Raw genomic sequence first — 19,293 nt, 5'->3', positions numbered from 1 at the left:
CCACTAGTTTGAGATATCCGCTGGACTGATACTGCTTTCCTCTTCTTCCCCCCAAAACACATAATGCTCTTTAAACTTGAATATATTTAGGGTTGATATTTCTCCCCCTCTGAACTATGTCTACGATTAGAGCTCAAATCCTACCTCTATTTAGCCTGTTCGTTATTTGGGCCTATATAGTTCATAACAATTAGGTGTAGTCATAATGATACATCTCAGTGTTCTTGTCCTCACGTTGAGCCACAGCCACCCTCAGCCTCTGCAGGAGACCCGCCAACACTAGCAGTCTTTGAGGGATTGCAGTATGACTCCATTTCCTTGGTGCATCCATAAAATGGTTATTGAGTGAAGACAGTGAAGATTATTGACAATGCTACCCTGCTTTTCTGATGGCCTTCTTCAGGAAGTTGTGATTTTTAAGCCGTGTGGATGAAAGGCTCTTGGTGCTGCAGCCAGGAGTGAGTGCTGTGCCTCTGACATGGGAGAGCCAACTTCAGGACACTGGTCCACAAGAAACCTTCCAGCTCCACGTAATATCAAACGGCAAAAATCTCCCAGAGATCTCCATCTCAATACCAAGACCCAGCTTCACTCAACGACCAGCAAGCTACAGTGCTGGACACCCTATGCCAAACAACTAGCAAGACAGGAACACAACCCCACCCATTAGCAGAGAGGCTGCCTAAAATCATAAGGCCACAGACACCCCAAAACACACCACCAGATGTGGACCTGCCCACCAGAAAGACAAGATCCAGCCTCATCCACCAGAACACAGGCACTAGTCCCCTCCACCAGGAAGCCTACACAACCCACTGAACCAAACTCAGCCACTGGGGGCAGACACCAAAAACAACGGGAACTACGAACCTGCAGACTGCAAAAAGGAGACCCCAAACACAGTAAGATAAGCAAAATGAGAAGATAGAAAAACACAGCAGATGAAGGGACAGGGTAAGAACCCACCAGACCTAACAAATGAAGAGGAAATAGGCAGTCTACCTGAAAAAGAATTCAGAATAATGATAGTAAAGATGATCCAAAATCTTGGAAATAGAATAGAGAAAATGCAAGAAACATTTAACAAGGACCTAGAAGAACTAAATAGGAAACAAGCAATGATGAACAACATAATAAATGAAATTAAAAATACTCTAGAAGGGATCAATAGCAGAATAACTGAGGCAGAAGAACGGATAAGTGACCTGGAAGATAAAATAGTGGAAATAACTACCACAGAGCAGAATAAAGAAAAAAGAATGAAAAGAACTGAGGACAGTCTCAGACACTTCTGGGACAACATTAAACGCACCAACATTCGAATTATAGGGGTCCCAGAAGAAGAAGAGAAAAAGAAAGGGACTGAGAAAATATTTGAAGAGATTATAGTTGAAAACTTCCCTAATATGGGAAAGGAAATAGTTAATCAAGTCCAGGAAGCACAGAGAGTCCCATACAGGATGAATCCAAGGAGAAACATGCCAAGACACATATTAATCAAACTATCAAAAATTAAATACAAAGAAAACATATTAAAAGCAGCATGGGAAAAACAACAAATAACAGACAAGGGAATCCCCATAAGGTTAACAGCTGATCTTTCAGCAGAAACTCCGCAAACCAGAAGGGATTGCAGGACATATTTAAAGTGATGAAGGAGAAAAACCTACAACAAAGAATACTCTACCCAGCAAGGATCTCATTCAGATTTGATGGAGAAATTAAAACCTTTACAGACAAGGAAAAGGTAACAAAATTCAGCACCACCAAACCAGCTTTACAACAAATGCTAAAGAAACTTCTCTAGTCAAGAAACACAAGAGAAGGAAAAGACCTACAATAACAAACCCAAAACAATTAAGAAAATGGGAATAGGAACATACATATCAGTAATTACCTTAAATGTAAATGGATTAAATGCTCCCACCAAAAGACAGACTGGGGCTTCCCTGGTGGCGCAGTGGTTAGGGGTCCGCCTGCCAGTACAGGGGACGCGGGTTCGTGCCCCGGTCCAGGAGGATCCCACATGCTGTGGAGCGGATAGGCCTGTGAGCCATGGCCACTGGGCCTGCGCGTCCAGAGCCTGTGCTCCGCAACGGGAGAGGCCGCATTGGTGGGAGGCCCACGTACCGCAAAAAAAAAAAAAGATACAGACTGGCTGAATGGATACAAAAACAAGACCCATGTATATGCTGTCTACAAGAGACCCACTTCAGACCTAGGGACACATACAGACTGAAAGTGAGGGGATGGAAAAAGATATTCCATGCAAATGGAAATCAAAAGAAAGCTGGAGTAGCAATTCTCATATCAGACAAAATAGACTTTAAAATAAAGACTATTACAAGAGACAAAGAAGCACACTACATAATGATCAAGGGATCGATCCAAGAAGAAGATATAACAATTGTAAATATTTATGCACCCAACATAGGAGCACCTCAATACATAAGGCGAATACTAACAGCCATAAAAGGGGAAATTGACAGTAACACAATCATAGTAGGGGACTTTAACACCCCACTTTCACCAATGGACAGATCATCCAAAATGAAAATAAATAAGGAAACACAAGCTTTAAATGATACATTAAACAAGATGGACTTAATTGATATTTATAGAACATTCCCTCCAAAAACAACAGACTACACATTTTTCTCAAGTGCTCATGGAACATTCTCCAGGATAGATCATATCTTGGGTCACAAATCAAGCCTTGGTAAATTTAAGAAAATTGAAATTGTATCAAGTATCTTTTCCAACCACAACGCTATGAGACTACATATCAATTACAGGAAAAGATCTGTAAAAAATACAAACACATGGAGGATAAACAATACACTACTTAATAACGAAGTGATCACTGAAGAAATCAAAGAGGAAATCAAAAAATACCTAGAAACAAATGACAATGAAAACACGATGACCCAAAACCTATGGGATGCAGCAAAAGCAATTCTAAGAGGGGAGTTTATAGCAATACAATCCTACCTTAAGAAACAAGAAACATCTCGAATAAACAACCTAACCTTGAACCTAAAGCAATTAGAGAAAGAAGAACAAAAAAACCCCAAAGTTAGCAGAAAGAAAGAAATCATAAAGATCAGAACAGAAATAAATAAAAAAGAATTAAAGGAAACGACAGCAAAGATCAATAAAACTAAAAGCTGGTTCTTTGAGAAGATAAACAAAATTGATAAACCATTAGCCAGACTCATCAAGAAAAAAAGGGAGAAGATTCAAATCAATAGAATTAGAAATGAAAAAGGAGAAGTAACAACTGACACTGCAGAAATACAAAAGATCATGAGAGCTTACTACAAGCAACTCTATGCCAATAAAATGGACAACCTGGAAGAAATGGACAAATTCTTAGAAATGCACAACCTGCCAAGACTGAATAAGGAAGAAACAGAAAATATGAACAGATCAATCACAAGCACTGAAATTGAAACTGTGATTAAAAATCTTCCAACAGAGCTTTCCTGGTGGCGCAGTGGTTGGTAGTCCGCCTGCCGATGCAGGGGATGCAGGTTTGTGCCCCGGTCTGAGAGGATCTTGCGTGCCGCGAAGCAGCTGGGCCCGTGAGCCATGGCCGCTGAGCCTGTGCGTCCGGAGCCTGTGCTCCGCAACGGGAGAGGCCATGGCAGTGAGAGGCCCGTGTACAGCACCAAAAAAAAAAATATCCAGCTACAAAAGCCCAGGACCAGATGGATTCACAGGCGAATTCTATCAAACATTTAGAGAAGAGCTAACACCTATCCTTCTCAAACTCTTCCAAAATATAGCAGAGGGAGGAACACTCCCAAACTCATTATACGAGGCCACCATCACCCTGATACCCAAACCAAACAAAGATGTTGCAAAGAAAGAAAACTACAGGCCAATATAACTGATGAACATAGATGCAAAAATCTTCAACAAAATACTAGCAGACAGAATCCAACAGCACATTAAAAGGATCATAGACCATGATTAAGTGGGGTTTATTCCAGGAATGCAAGGATTCTTCAATATACGCAAATCAATCAATGTGGTACACCATATTAACAAATTGAAGGAGAAAAACCATATCATCATCTCAATAGATGCAGAGAAAGCTTTTGACAAAATTCAACACCTATTTATGATAAAAACCCTGCAGAAAGTAGGCATAGAGGGAACTTTCCTCAACATAATAAAGGCCATATATGACACACCCACAGCCAACATCGTCCTCAATGGTGAAACACTGACAGCATTTCCACGAAGATCAGGAACAAGACAAGGTGGCCCACTCTTACCACTCTTATTCAACATAATTTTGTAAGTTTTAGCCACAGGAATCAGAGAAGAAAAGGAAATAAAAGGAATCCAAATCGGAAAAGAAGAAGTAAAGCTGTCACTGTTTGCAGATGACATGACACTATACATAGAGAATCCTAAAGATGCTACCTGAAAACTACTAGAGCTAATCAATGAATTTGGTAAAGTAGCAGGATACACAATTAATGCACAGAAATCTCTGGCATTGCTATACACTAATGATGAAAAATCTGAAAGTGAAATTAAGAAAACACTCCCATTTACCATTGCAACAAAAAGAATAAAATATCCAGGAATAAACCTCCCTAAGGATACAAAAGACCTGTATGCAGAAAATTATAAGACACTGATGAAAGAAATTAAAGAAGAGACAAATAGATGGAGAGATAAACCATGTTCTTGGATTGGAAGAATCAACATTGTGAAAATGACTATACTACCCAAAGCAATCTACAGATTCAATGCAATCCCTATCAAACTACCACTGGCATTTTTCACAGAACTAGAAAAAAAATTTCACAATTTGTATGGAGACACAAAAGACCCCAAATAGCCAAAGCAATCTTGAGAACGAAAAACAGAGCTGGAGGAATCAGGCTCCCTGACTTCAGACTATACTACAAAGCTACAGTAAGCAAGACAGTATGGTACTGGCACAAAAACAGAAATATAGATCAATGGAACAGGACAGAAAGCCCAGAGATAAACCCACGCACATATGGTCACCTTATCTTTGATAAAGAAGGCAGGAATGTACAGTGGAGAAAGGACAGCCTCTTCAATAAGTGATGCTGGGAAAACTGGACAGGTACATGTGAAAGTATGAGATTAGAACACTCCCTAACACCATATACAAAAATAAGCTCAAAATGGATTAAAGACCTAAATGTAAGGCCAGACACTATAAAACTCTTAGAAGAAAACATAGGCAGAAGAGTCTATGACATAAATAACAGCAAGGTCCTTTTTGACCGACCTCCTAGAGAAATGGAAATAAAAACAAAAATAAACAAATGGGACCTAATGAAACTTCAAAGCTTTTGCACAGCAAAGGAAACCATAAACAAGACAAAAAGACAACCCTCAGAATGGGAGAAAATATTTGCAAATGAAGCAACTGACAAAGGATTAATCTTTAAAACTTACAAGCAGCTCATGCAGCTCAGTATCAAAAGAACAAACAACCCAATCCAAAAATCGGCAGAAGACCTAAATAGACATTTCTCCAAAGAAGATATACAGATTGCCAACAAATACATGAAAGAATGCTCAACATCATTAATCATTAGAGAAATGCAAATCAAAACTACAATGAGATATCATCTCACACTGGTCAGAATGGCTTTCATCAAAAAATCTAGAAACAATAAATGCTGGAGAGGGTGTGGAGAAAAGGGAACACTCTTGCACTGCTGCTGGGAATGTGAACTGGTACAGCCACTATGGAGAACAGTATGGAGGTTCCTTAAAAAACTACAAATAGAACTACCATACGACCCACCAATCCCACTACTGGGCATATACCCTGAGAAAACCATAATTCAAAAAGAGTCATGTAACAAAATGTTCATTGCAGCTCTACTTACAATAGCCAGGAGATGGAAGCAACCTAAGTGTCCATCATCGGATGAATGGATAAAGAAGATGTGGCACATATATACAATGGAATATATTACTCAGCCATAAAAAGAAACGAAATTGAGTTATTTGTAGTGATGTGGATGGACCTACAGTCTGTCATACAGAGTGAAGTCAGTCAGAAAGAGAAAAACAAATACCGTCTGCTAACACATATATATGGAATCTAAGAAAAAAAAATGTCATGAAGAACCTAGGGGTAAGATGGGAATAAAGACACAGACCTACTAGAGAATGGACTTGAGGATATGGGGAGGGGGAAGGGTAAGCTGTGACAAAGTGAGAGAGTGGCATGGACATACATACACTACCAAACGTAAAACAGATAGCTAGTGGGAAGCAGCCACATGGCACAGGGAGATCAGCTCGGTGCTTTGTGATCACCTAGAGGGATGGGATAGGGAGGGTGGGAGGGAGGGAGACGCAAAAGGGAAGAGATATGGGAACATATTTATATGTATAACTGATTCACTTTGTTATAAAGCAGAAACTAACACACCATTGTAAAGCAATTATACTCCAATAAAGATGTTAAAAAAAAAAGTTCATCCAGAAAGAAAAAAATAATAATACATCTCAGTGAATACATGCTATATGTATTTTTAAAAACATGTACCACTGTATAATAATAATTCCAGGAGTTAGGTGTAGTTAAGGAACACCACAGAGTACATATCACTTGCATATGCACACATACTGTATAATGTTGCTATTTAAGAGATATATTGAGTTGGCCGAAAGGTTCATTTGGTTTTTTCCATAAGATGGCTCTGGTAGCACTTAGTTGTTTTTAACTTCATTTGAAACAATTTTGTTAGATTGTATTGTGACAACGGTCATATCACTGTGCATTAAAAAAAAACTCATCGGGCTTCCCTAGAGGCGCAGTGGTTGAGAGTCCGCCTGCCGATGCAGGGACACGGGTTCGCGCCCCGGTCCGGGAAGATCCCACATGCCGCGGAGCGGCTGGGCCTGTGAGCCATGGCTGCTGAGCCTGCGCGTCCGCAGCCTGTGCCCCGCAACGGGAGAGGCCACAACAGTGAGAGGCCCGCGTACCGCAAAACAAAACAAAACAAACAAACAAACAAAAAAACTCATCAAAATTGGTGAATTTTTGTGTAGCCATTTTGCCGAAATGCAAAATGTTGCCGAAAAGCAACATCTTTGGCATATTATGCTTTATTATTTCAAGAAAGGTAAAAACGCAACTGAAATGCAAAAAAAGATTTGTGCAGTGTATGGAGAAGGTGCTGTGACTGATCAAACATGTCAAAAGTGGTTTGCGAAGTTTCGTGCGGGAGATTTCTTGCTGGACGATGCTCCATCGTTGGGTAGACTAGTTGAAGATGGTAGCGATCAAATCGAGACATTGAGAACAATCAACATTATACCACGTGGGAGATAGCCGACATACTCAAAATATCCCAATCAAGCACTGAAAATCATTTGCACCAGCTTGGTTATGTTAATTGCTTTGATGTTTGGGTTCCACGTGAGTTAAGCCAAAAAAAGCTTCCTGACCATATTTCCACATGCGATTCTCTACTTAAACATAACGAAAACGTTCCGTTTTTAAAACAAATTGTGACGGGCGATGAAAAGTGGATACTGTATAATAATGTGGAATGGAAGAGATCGTGGGCAACCAAAATGAATCACCACCAACCATACCAAAGGCCTGTCTTCATCCAAACAAGGTGATGTTGTGTATGTGGTGGGACTGTAAAGGAGTCCTCTATTATGAGCTCCTTCCGGAAAACCAAACGATTAATTCCAGCAAGTACTGCTCCCAATTAGACCAACTGAAAGCAGCACTCGACGAAAAGCGTCTGGAATTAGTCAACAGAAAACGCATAATCTTCCATTAGGATAACGCAAGACCGCATGTGTCTTTGATGACCAGGCAAAAACTGTTACAGCTTGGCTGGGAAGTTCTGATTCATCCGCCGTATGCACCTTCGGATTTCCATTTATTTAGGGCTTTACAAAATTCTCTTAATGGTAAAAATTTCAAATCCCTGGAAGACTGTAAAAGGCACCTGGAACAGTTCTTTGCTCACAAAGATAAAAAGTTTTGGGAAGACGGAATTATAAAGTTGCCTGAAAAATGGCAGAAGGTAGTGGAACAAAACGGTGAATACATTGTTCAATAAAGTTCTTGGTGAAAATGAAATATGTATCTTTTATTTTTACTTTAAAACCAAAGGAACTTTCTGGCCAACCCAATATTTCTAGACATTTTCTCTTTCTCGACTCTCATTGTTCCTAAATTCCTATACCAGAAGAGCCCTAGAAAGAGGGGAGACCCTGCAAGGATTTTATTCAGTATGACAGTTTGGCCAAATGATTTCAAGGTTTGGACATATTTATCCGTATGCATTATTTCAGATTATAAGGTGAGTGGAACTTCAGTTTTACTTGTACTTATGCCATAATGTACAAATATAACCTGGAATATTAGTTTTGCAGCAGTTTCTTTACTTCCACATCTCCCCTTCCCCAAATGTACAAGGTTTGTTAGAAGTTTTAAACACTTTCTAAATTTCTCTAGGGTTAAAGCGCTAAGCACAACGCCTCACACAGAAAGCGGCCATTAAACATCTGAACGTTTGAATGAATGAAAGCGTACGTAACACTGCTGTGCTTCTTTCCATACTAGCAAGTTTCCTCACTTCGCCCCCGCCAGAGTTTCCCAAGACAAGTTTCCAACCACGGAACATTTTATTTAACTCGTTATTTTAACACGGGGTGAGTCACTGGGAAAAGAAAATAAATCAATGTAAGTTGTTTCTTTCATTAAGCGAAGATGACATGTCACGAGTGCGCATGCCCAGCATGCCCTATTTTAAGAGTGCAAAATAATTAAATTGGTTACACTAATAGCAAGCTCTGGAAAGAAAAAGGACCCCTCGCATATTCGGGGCGCTCTTTCAGATGCCACACCCAAAGCACCTTAACTCTAAGAACCTCTCTCCTCGGGGCAAGGCAGAGGCAGGTCCCGCCGGCGAAGACCCGGGTCTTCGTGCTCCTCGGCGACCCGCACGCAGGTCACAGGCTCCGGGGCGTATCTGGACGGTGCGGGCGACCGCACTTCCACGGCGGGCTCGGGAGCATCCTCCCCCGGGAACACCCGCTCAGGGGCGACCCCGGTGGTCACCGCGGGCCCGCGCCGGCCAGGGAGCGCGCGGCCGATACTCACCCGTTGGGAATAACGGTTCTTCTTCACCGCAACGCGAGAGGTGCGGGGTTCTCACGACCCAGGCCACCCCGCTCTCAGATCTCTTCCAGAACAGCGGCCAGGGCAGTTGCGGCCACTGGAACACAGACGCAGGCGGCGGGTGATCAAAGCCCGTGGCTCCCGCCGGGCGCTCTAGGCGGAGACCGGGCCGAGCCCCAAGCCCACGCAGCCGGGTGAGCAGACGTTGCGCACGGAAGATTCCAGAAGGCACCGGCTCCTCGCGCGCGCCGGGGCCGCACCGCGCATGCTCCGCACCGCGCATGCTCCCGAACCGCCTTGAAGTTCAGCTAGAGGAGCAAGCGCCAGGCTAGCTTGTGGAGCGGACGTCGGGAGCGCTGCGGGGCGGTTGGTGACCTCTCAGAGTATGCGGTGAACGGTGCGTCCTGCCTTCGCTGCCCAGACGTAGCAAAAGTGCAGTCCATCCAGGTGAATGTCTTACTGCCCCAGAAAGCCTCCACCCTTCCCTGTCAGACGCTCCAGTATTTTGTCTGGTTGGAGACCGGCTCTGTGGGTTCCCCGGCTACCAGGGCCAGACCCGCATGGGCCACTGGGACTTGTAGTCCCCGGGACCTGGCCCACCCATTAGTCATCCCCTTGGGAATTAATCGGGTTGAGAACAACTCCATTATATAGCTTTCGAGAGCACTGGTTGATTTACTTTGAATCCGGGACCGTATTATTTATTGAGCCCCTACTGTGTGATGAACACCTTGCTAGGATTGGTGGAGGGTAGAAGAAGATGAGTTCATGCCCCAGCCCACTGTAGGTAAGCAAGTGGCCTTGTAAGGTAGACTGTAATGAACAAAAACTACGTATTATTGGTGCTAGTGGAGGTCCCAGAAGGACCGGAGTCAGAAAAAAATTTCCTGGAAGATGTGGGGCTTGAATCCGGCTTTGAAATGTGGAATGCTCTAGATTACGGGAGAAGCTGGAAAAATCAAATGATGGAATTGCGGGGAGTATAAAGAAGAGTTTGGTCTGGGTATAGTTGAAGGTTTATGAGAGAGTGGTGAGCAAGGCTTAGGTGGGGAAGTGGACACAAGCGTCTTTTGCCCTCACTTACAGAAAGGGCCTTTGTTTTGAGTTTCTCTCCAGTGGAGACTATAAGTACAGGCACCCAAGATACATCTTCAGGTTTAAATAAAAGATAACACCACAGGACTTACTTGTGTCCAGTTTCTGGACCTCATGGCCCTTGTTGCTCTATGAATTAATACATTTTTATCAATCCTATGATGAACTTGTGGGTAGCAAAATTACATTGCATTGTGTGTTGGATATAATGTTTCAAAATATACTACAGTTTTTATAATTTGTTTTGTCACTTATTCAATTTTTTTAAATTTTATTTTATTTATTTTATTTTTGGCTGCATTGGGTCTTCGTTGCTGCATGCGGGCTTTTCTCTGGTTGCTGTGAGTGGGGACTACTCTTCGTTGCAGTGCGTGGCCTTCCCATTGTGGTGGCTTCTCTTGTTGCAGAGCACGGGCTCTAGGCGTGCGGGCTTCAGTCATTGTGGCACGTGGGCTTAGCAGTTGTGGCTCACGGGCTCTAGAGCGCAGGCTCAGTAGTCGTGGTGCACGGGCTTAGTTGTTCCTCGGCATGTGGGATCTTCCCGGACCAGGGATAGAGTCCCGTGTCCCCTGCATTGGCAGGCTGATTCTTAACCACTGCACCATTAGGGAAGCCCTCAATTTTTATATACCAGAAGTTTCAAGGGAAGTGGATCCAGTCTTTCTTGACCTACAGAAGCAGGTTGTGATGATTTCCGACTTAGTCCTGAGAGCAGTGGATGATTTAGTTTTGATGCCTTTCAAAGATGTGTACAGATTCACAGATCAGAAAATTCTTTGTCAGACTGTTGGTTCCTAGGTTTTCAGTTTAGAAAATAAGATCACAGTTAACTGAAAGATATTAATTTTCAAACTTAGGTAATGGAACACCTGGAAATCTTGATCGTTTTCATGAAACACTGTGAAATAATGCTGTGTTACACTTAATTGTGGAATATTTTGGTTAAGTTCCACCTTTTCCATATCCCAGTACCAGTAAAGGGTAGCTGGTGACATGTATTTAATAAATTTTAATTTGAAAAAGTGCTATCCATTGCTTTAATTTTATCATAACTTTGAACAAGACTAATTTTTTGGCATAGCATCCCCATTCAAATCAAATGGGAGAACATGATTTGTCAAACATTGCTATAAGGGAGTTCAGAAAAGGTTCATGATACTATGTGACAATAAATGAACAAAGATAAAGATGAAACTGGGTTTTGGACTGAAGTCTGTTCTGCTAAGGAAGAAAAGTGGATTAATACATTTGAAGTTATTTTCAACAAGAGCTGGGGAAAAACTGAAGGAAAAACAAATTTCTAGTTAGTTCATACTTAACCAAAGAAATATTATTAGATACCAGAATATGCATTTTGTGATCATTTCATACACTAGAGATTTTCCTGTAATTTTGTTCTGCTAACACTCCTGAAACCAAGTGGCAGGTGGTTGAATGTTAAATTTACACGCAACATAGAATAGGCTTTAGGAAATTTTATTTCAGCAATCACCATAGTGATAAAGGCATTGCTGGATGTATTTGCAGAACCCAGAGATTTCTACATGCTAAGCAAGAGGCAAACTTTTATACTTATAAAACACTTACAAAAAATTGCCTTCTGTTTGGTATGGACCAGAAAAGGTTGAATGAATTACTTCACTTTAATTCTCAGGCTTTGACTGTGGACCTCCAGTTCATCTGATACAAAAATAGCTAATCTTCAATTTCCTTGTCTTTTAGAAAAAGCTGTAACTACAAGAATTGTAAATTAGCAATATCCTTGAAGAGAATATTGGATTTAACTGTTGGAGCCAGTTTTTTAATACAGAAAGTTGAATTTCTGTAAGAAGGTAGAAGTCTGAGTCATAATTTTTCCTTGCTTCCGCATGTGATTTTTCGATAGGGCAAATGCAATTTTCATCCAGATCTTCAATTTTATCTACTATTTTGCCTGTAATCATTTATTTAGTATTTATTATAGTATTTATGAGACGATAAATAAACTAGTTTAGAAACATCTACAGGTCTGCAAAAAACGTGATTAATAATTTCTTCTACAATAAGATATTTATTTAATAATTTATTATAATTTAACTATCTATAGGATGTGTCACTGCTAATGTTTTCCCTAGCTTTAGCAGATAAAATTTGCAGGTGTAGGCATCAGTAAGCCAGGTACTGATTTGAAGTTCATTTTTCATTTTAGAAGTTCTTGCAGAGTGGAAAGTAAATTCAAACTTCTCTTTTCCCAACATTCTATTCCTGTTGTGTCCATTCTTGGTATGTTGGTGGGAAAAATCTTAAAGGTGTTGATTCTTTTCAAGAGTCATGGAATCAATCTCTTAAATGCTTTTTTTACTGAGTAAACAAAGGAGTTAGCTAACTTAGAGCTGGTTCTCTTCTGCTCCAAGTCAGTTCAGTATTGTTAATCACTTTTTGGACCTCTCACCTTAATGTCCCGTAAGCAGCCTCTGAAAACTGAACTCTTTAACTCCTTCCTCAATTATATTCGACAATACACAGAATGATACTACCTCTCAGTTACTCAAGCCCAAACCTTAGAGTCCTTGATTTCTCCCTCACTTTGTCCTACGCATCTAGTTGCTCACCAAATTCTGTGAATTCTACCTCTTAACTGAATCTCCATCTTCCATTCCCGCTTCCACTTTTGGATTCAGATCTCCAGAATCTCTCATCAGGACTATTATAATGGCTTCTTTACTAGTTTTCCTGCCTCCAGGGAATATCTCTTTGTTTAATCAGATTTTTTTCTCACTGTAAAGTTTTATACTTTTTTTTGGGGGGGAGGGTCCCAAATATTTTCATTGAAGTTATTCCTATGTATTTTGAAAAAGTTTTGTATTGCTGTTATGAAAGTGATTTCTATTATATTTCTAGCATATAGGAAAGCTGGTAACTTTGCCATACATTCTCTTGTATTCTGCCACTTATCAACTTTCTCATTTTTTCTAAAGTTTTTTGATTGAATGTCTTGGAGTTTCTATGTATAAAACCTACCCTCTACAAAAGAATCAGTTTGTTTTCTCCTTTCCAATAGTTTTACCTCTAACTCTTTTACATGTCTTATTGGACTAACTAGAATTTCTATTAAATACTAAAGGTGATCAACAACTAAATACTAAAGGCAATAGTGTGTTTCTTTGTTTAGTTTTTAGTTAAATTAAAAAATTTAAATAGCATGTTTATCTCAAGCATCAAAATAATTGTTTTCTCTCAGTAATATGATATATAATTCTTAAAAATATTTCTTATTTATTTAGAAGGTGGAAATGAAAGAACCATCATGAAAAAGATTTCAAAGAGAAAAGAAGATATTTTTAGAAAAGTAAGGTATTAATGGAGTTTATAAGGATTTTGATTATACTAAATAGCTCAATTGTAAATGTAGGAGAATCTTGAAAAAATGTGATATATTTGGTTCTATATACAAATCGTATAGTTCATATGTTAAAAAATAATAAGAGAGTTTACAGATTAGTTATACTCTTTGGTCTGTCAATTATGTAATAAAGTATTAGAGGTGAGTTATTTATATATTTATTTATCTATTTATTCCCTTATTTAAATATTTATTTCTCTGTTCTCTCAACCAGCTAACAATCCATTTCCTGCTTTGCTAAAAAAAAAAAAAAAGTTTTTCTTTTTTAAATCAATGAATGAGTGAAACATTTTTAGGACTGGTATCTACGTGTCACCTAGAGTAAGTGCAATTAAGATTCATGTTTTATTCCTGCCTTCTAGATGGGGATGGGAAGTTATGAAAAGTATATCCAGAATGCTGGGTGAGATTATTGGGAATTGAAGGAGACATCTATCAATCACTTGCTGGGGTTAATGTCCCATCACACCTTCAAGGGTTACTGTCTCCTTGGTCAAGAGTGAAGTTAGGTATTTTTAATTTTGTTGAGGAAAATACTGAAGGCTTAGTAAGAACAGAACATCTTAGTTCATACTGACCTTACTCAGTAGTTCTTAAGTGTGGTACAGGAACCACTGGTGGATTTGGAGTTCTTTCAGAAGGTCTATAGACTAAGCTCTTACTGTGATCATGTCAGTATACCCTGCTTTGACTTTTGACACGAATCCATGTTTTTACTGTGATTGGAAATCTGATGTGTGTCTGCTTGCTCTTCCCATTCCAACTGCACATTAGTTTGGTTAGCATGTACAGTTGTTATTTAAGGAGTCTTTTGCTATTCTATTTTTTCAACTTAAAATGAAAAACTTATCCATATTGTTCTAAAAAAAAACATTTAACGTTGCTAGTATGGTTTAATTTTAGAATATTGAGGTTTAAAAAGTGGTAAAAGGGGCTTCCCTGGTGGCGCGGTGGTTGAGAGTCCACCTGCCGATGCAGGGGACACGGGTTTGTGCCCCGGTCTGGGAGGATCCCACATGCTGTGGAGCGGCTGGGCCCGTGAGCCATGGCCGCTGAGCCTGTGCGTCCGGAGCCTGTGCTCCGCAATGGGAGAGGCCACAACAGTGAGAGGCCCGCGTAATGCAAAAAAAAAAAAAAAAAAAAGTGGTAAAAGAAATAAATGCTCATTTTAAAATATTGAATTTTTGATAATGGTAGTACATTCAATTAGAAATACCAGTAGGCAACTAGAAATATGGTGTTCAGGAGAGCAGTCAAGGTTGGAGACAGATTTGGGAAGCCATGGGAATCCATGCACTCTCCAAATTCTTGGAATGTGCCCACATTTAGGCTATGAGGAGAAGTGTGACCAAGAAAGGATACAAGGAATAAGTGGCCAGAGAGGTATAAGGGTAGAGGAAAAGGATATAGAAAGCTTTTAGAAAGTTATCAGATGCTACAGAGTACTCAAGTAATAGCTAACATTGATATAGTGTTGAGTTTCAAAGTATTTTCATATGTTTGATCTCATTTGACCCTCCTAAAAGGTATATGAAGTAGGCAGTATATGAACACCAACAACTATCTACTGGATTTTATCATTAAAAGGTTCTTTTTGATATTACAGAGAGCAATTTTTTAATCAAAAAATCTATCATATATAAAGAGCTCATACCCATTGATAAAAGGATGAAATTTAAGAAAACAGGCAAAGGATTTGAATTGTCATTTTAAAGGAGATGACTTTCAAAGGGCTGATAAACCTATGAAAAGATGTTAAATGCCAAAACAAAAAGATACAAGGTAACGCTTCCCCCCTTTTTTTTGCAGATGTCAGAAGACACAGATAACATTGCAGTAGAAGAAAATGTAGACAGGCATCTCCAGAAAGGTTCTCAATAAGTATACCACAGCTCTAATACTGTTGGACTTTATTTTTAAAAGATATAAATGACTAATCCTATCCCAGGGTTTCATTTGGGAACACAGTTTCTTAAGGGATAAGTTCAAACAGAAACTAAACTTCCTATATAATACAAGTGGGTATAAGGAAATAATGGTAAAGTCAGTGCATGTAATAAAACTAAGTTTTGTTTGCTCTCTCTCTCTCTCTGCAAACATGGAGAATCTTCTCGTTCTTCAGACTATGTTACACCATAAAGATACAGAGATATAGAACCTGTTTCAGGAAGTTTCCAGGTCTCAGGGAGAAAAGTATATAAATAATGGTTGACTCCTGCTTCACTTATCCAGCAAATATTTATTAAGCACCTACTATGTGCCATCTGTCATTCTAAGTTCTGGGAATAGAGTATAAACAAACCAACTAATAATTCTTAAATTTTATCATGGAATACTGCAATTAAGAATGAAGATTCTCATGGCCTATACTGATTTAGCTTTATGCTTACCCTTTATTTCCACCATTTTCTATTTAACCTTTAACTACTCAAAGGCAGGGAGAAGAAAAAGAAAACTACAAGGCAAAATGACCAGTAGGTCCTCCATTTTCTATTGTACCTAGGACTGCATAACCCCTGTCTTTCTCAATCCATACAGTAGATCATCTGGTGGATGAGAAGAAAATAACATGAGGCTTGGAGTACACATAGCAGCTGGAGCCTTCTTTATACCCAGCAAGACTGTTTCATTTCCTCTAAGAGCTGGCGGTATTATACTGAATTTACAAAACTGACATAAGTAGTTAGAATGGATGCTTGGAGACTTACCTCTCTTTTTTTCAGATTCCTTCCTCTTCAGTTTAATCAAGTTGAAGTAAACTGGTTTTGATATTTGTATATTCTGTGGACTATAGAGCACTTTATATAGAATATTACTGTTTTCATTGATTTTTTTCCTAAAAGGAAAAAGATAAAGGTTTGCTTACCTGAACTTTTTTTTTTTTCTTTTTTTAGCCTCACTACAAAATTCAGTCCTGACCATGCATGAGTATTTATTCCAGATGGAAGAGGGGGAAGTTTCTAAGCTTTATTTTCTAGGTTCTAAGCTCTCATGGGGCAATGACCCAGTCTTCATAATTGTCATGATCCAAAGAAATGCATGTTATTTAGCTATTTAATAAGTACTTTTGATGCTGTAGCTGTTTAATTATTATAAGAAAGTATCATGAACTCCATATTATGTTGGCTTCTTGATAGATTTAAATGTGGAAGAAAATCAAGACATAATAGAAACTCTGAGAGGCAAAGTAAGAGAAAAGCTAAAAAATGCCAAGGTAATATTATTTTTTCTTTCCTATTTTCAAATTTACTGTTTAAATCAACATATATCATGATAAACTTTTCTTTATCAAAAAGAGCTAAAATTCTATTTTAATATAGCTCCTTAAATCCAAAAAGCTTCAAGTTATTTTCCATGCTTTCTATTTCCAAACTTGAAGCCAAGAAAAGTTAAGTGATTTGGTTATGGTAACTAAATTTGACATCTCAGGAGAAAACATGTATATACTTTTTAAAAGAAAAACATTGAGAAGTCTTTGTTTTTATCCATTTTGGACAAAAGACTTATGAACATGATTATGTCTATATCTGTGAACATTAAGTTTTCCATACTATTTATTTACATTGTGTTTCAGATTAATCAAGGCAAAAAATCTTCAACTCAGCTTCTCATTGATAATAAGATATATCAGTGGTCTAAGGTGAATAACTTTTTTTAAAAAACTTTTTAGAACAGATTTATTGAGGTGTACTTTACGTAGCAAAAATTCATCCATTTTAAGCATATGATTCAATGATTTTTAGTAAATTTACAGAATATATAATCAACATTATAATCCAATTTTAGACCATTTTGTCACTCCAAAAAGATCTCTCATGCCAATATTTAATCACTCTCTATTTCTACTTGACATTATTTCTTATCTTAAAAAATTATAATAAAATATTATAGGTGATCCCCAAATTACAGATTTTGTTCTCAAATACAACGTGTAATCACATATTTGAAACTTCAAATGACAAAATAACTCACATCTTGGGCAAACTGCATTATTTAGAGTAAAGGCTAAGCAGCTTTAACAAAAAGATTCAAAGTAAAATGTCTTAATTAAGATAGAAGTTTTATTTCTCTCTAGTGTAATAGATAAGTAGTCCAGGCTACTAGGAGAGTTCTGCCATCTTCAACACTTAGTTTCCATCTCTGAGTCCAATGGCAAAGCTACTGTGTCTTCATTTGCTAACCAAAGGGGAGGGAGGAGGAAGAGAGCCATAGGACTGCAGATTGATCTCTTACAGGACAAGACCTGAAAATTGCACACATTATTTCCACTAAAGGAATGTGGGAAACAATGTCTCGGTATCCAGCTAAAAGTAAGTTCTATTATTAGAAATGGGAGAAAAGACAGCAATGAACAACTAGTCATTTCTGCCATAAGCAATGAGAGTATTTAAAAAATACTCTCAAATTTTAAAATGTAAGGAGTGTATCTCGGGTTTTTAAAAAACTCATCTTTGTCTTCTCTGCAGGGTCCCTCTTGGGTGCTTAGTAAAAATTAATTAAATTTAATAGTAAAAGCAGACTAAAAAAAGATGATTGTATACATGTTGTTCATTCAACAAATGAATAAAAATGAGCCTAACTTGGATTTAATTTAACTATGAATAGTAAAAAATTGGAAGTTTATCAAGATAAGTCCACTGAATATCAAGAAAAGAGGTAAAAAGGAAGAGAAATTGGCTTCTAAGAGTTTCCATTACAAACTACTAGGAAGGGATATCTGCTCAGGAAGTTGAGGATTTTAGCAAATGATTTTTCAATGAGCAGAGACAGAGGGAAGTAAAAGTATATATGGACAGTTTATATATCAGTATTGTTGAAAGGTACATAACTTTTAAAGTTAATGGGACAGCGATATTGTAGATACAAACAGGATGTAGGATAAGCTTTTGTATTTTACATATTTTTGAATTCTTCAGTTCCTAGGAACTAGCAGATTTCCTCCTTCCTTCTTTCTTTCCCTCCCTCCCTCCCTCCCTCTCTCTCTCTCTCTCTCTCCCTTCCTTCCTTCCTCCCTCCCTCCTTCCCTCCTTCCCTTCCTTCCTTCGATTCCTCTCTCAAACCTCTCTAAAAACAGTTCATTTAAACGTGTGTGACAAAGAAGTGATAGGTGATTTATAATTGAAAGATTCAGACTTTACAGTATTGAAAAATGAGAGCCTACTTACAAGCAAGTTCATCACTAAGAATATGCCACTTTTAATACTTTTTATTATCTCTAAGTTCACAAAAGATTATTGGTGGGGTGGGGTGGTACTTGTATGTGAGTGCATTCATACATGAGAGCACCCAAAAACAGGGAGAGAAAAGAGTTTGCCCTGAGTCCAATTTTGATCTATCTGTAAGGTAATGCTCTCAATACTCTGACTAGAGTGAAGAGATAGTTTGGGAAGATGGAAAAGATTTGGACCCTATATTTTAATTTTTTAATTTAAGAAATTTTCTAATTGAGATATAATTGACACATTATATTACTTTCAAGTGTACAACATAAGGATTCAATATTTGCATATATTGGGAAACCATCACCACAATAAGTCTAGTTAACATTTGTCACCATATATAGTTGCAAAAAAAAAGCTTTTTTTTCTTGTGATGAGGACTTTTAAGTTTTACTCTCTTGACAACTTTCAAATATGCAATATAGCATTATTAACTA

At 38.5% G+C, this 19,293-nt stretch overlaps 1 protein-coding gene across 1 annotated transcript in view; it reads left to right on the top strand.

The window, feature by feature from the left end:
- The first annotated feature begins 9,487 nt into the window (after positions 1 to 9,487).
- Positions 9,488 to 19,293, top strand: part of CC2D2B (coiled-coil and C2 domain containing 2B) — a 96,378-nt gene continuing 86,572 nt past the window's right edge. Inside the window, exons 1-5 of the mRNA XM_060033629.1 lie at positions 9,488 to 9,607; positions 13,519 to 13,583; positions 15,447 to 15,507; positions 16,775 to 16,851; positions 17,212 to 17,285. Of these exons, the coding sequence (XP_059889612.1) occupies positions 13,542 to 13,583; positions 15,447 to 15,507; positions 16,775 to 16,851; positions 17,212 to 17,285 (254 nt within the window). The 5' untranslated portion in view covers positions 9,488 to 9,607; positions 13,519 to 13,541. The remainder of the gene's footprint in view (positions 9,608 to 13,518; positions 13,584 to 15,446; positions 15,508 to 16,774; positions 16,852 to 17,211; positions 17,286 to 19,293) is intronic.

Source organism: Delphinus delphis, chromosome 16 (genome assembly GCF_949987515.2).
Source record: "Delphinus delphis chromosome 16, mDelDel1.2, whole genome shotgun sequence".
Classification (NCBI taxonomy): Eukaryota; Metazoa; Chordata; class Mammalia; order Artiodactyla; family Delphinidae; genus Delphinus; species Delphinus delphis.
The sequence above is the reverse complement of the archived record's forward strand: the minus strand, read 5'-3'. Positions and strand labels throughout refer to the sequence as shown.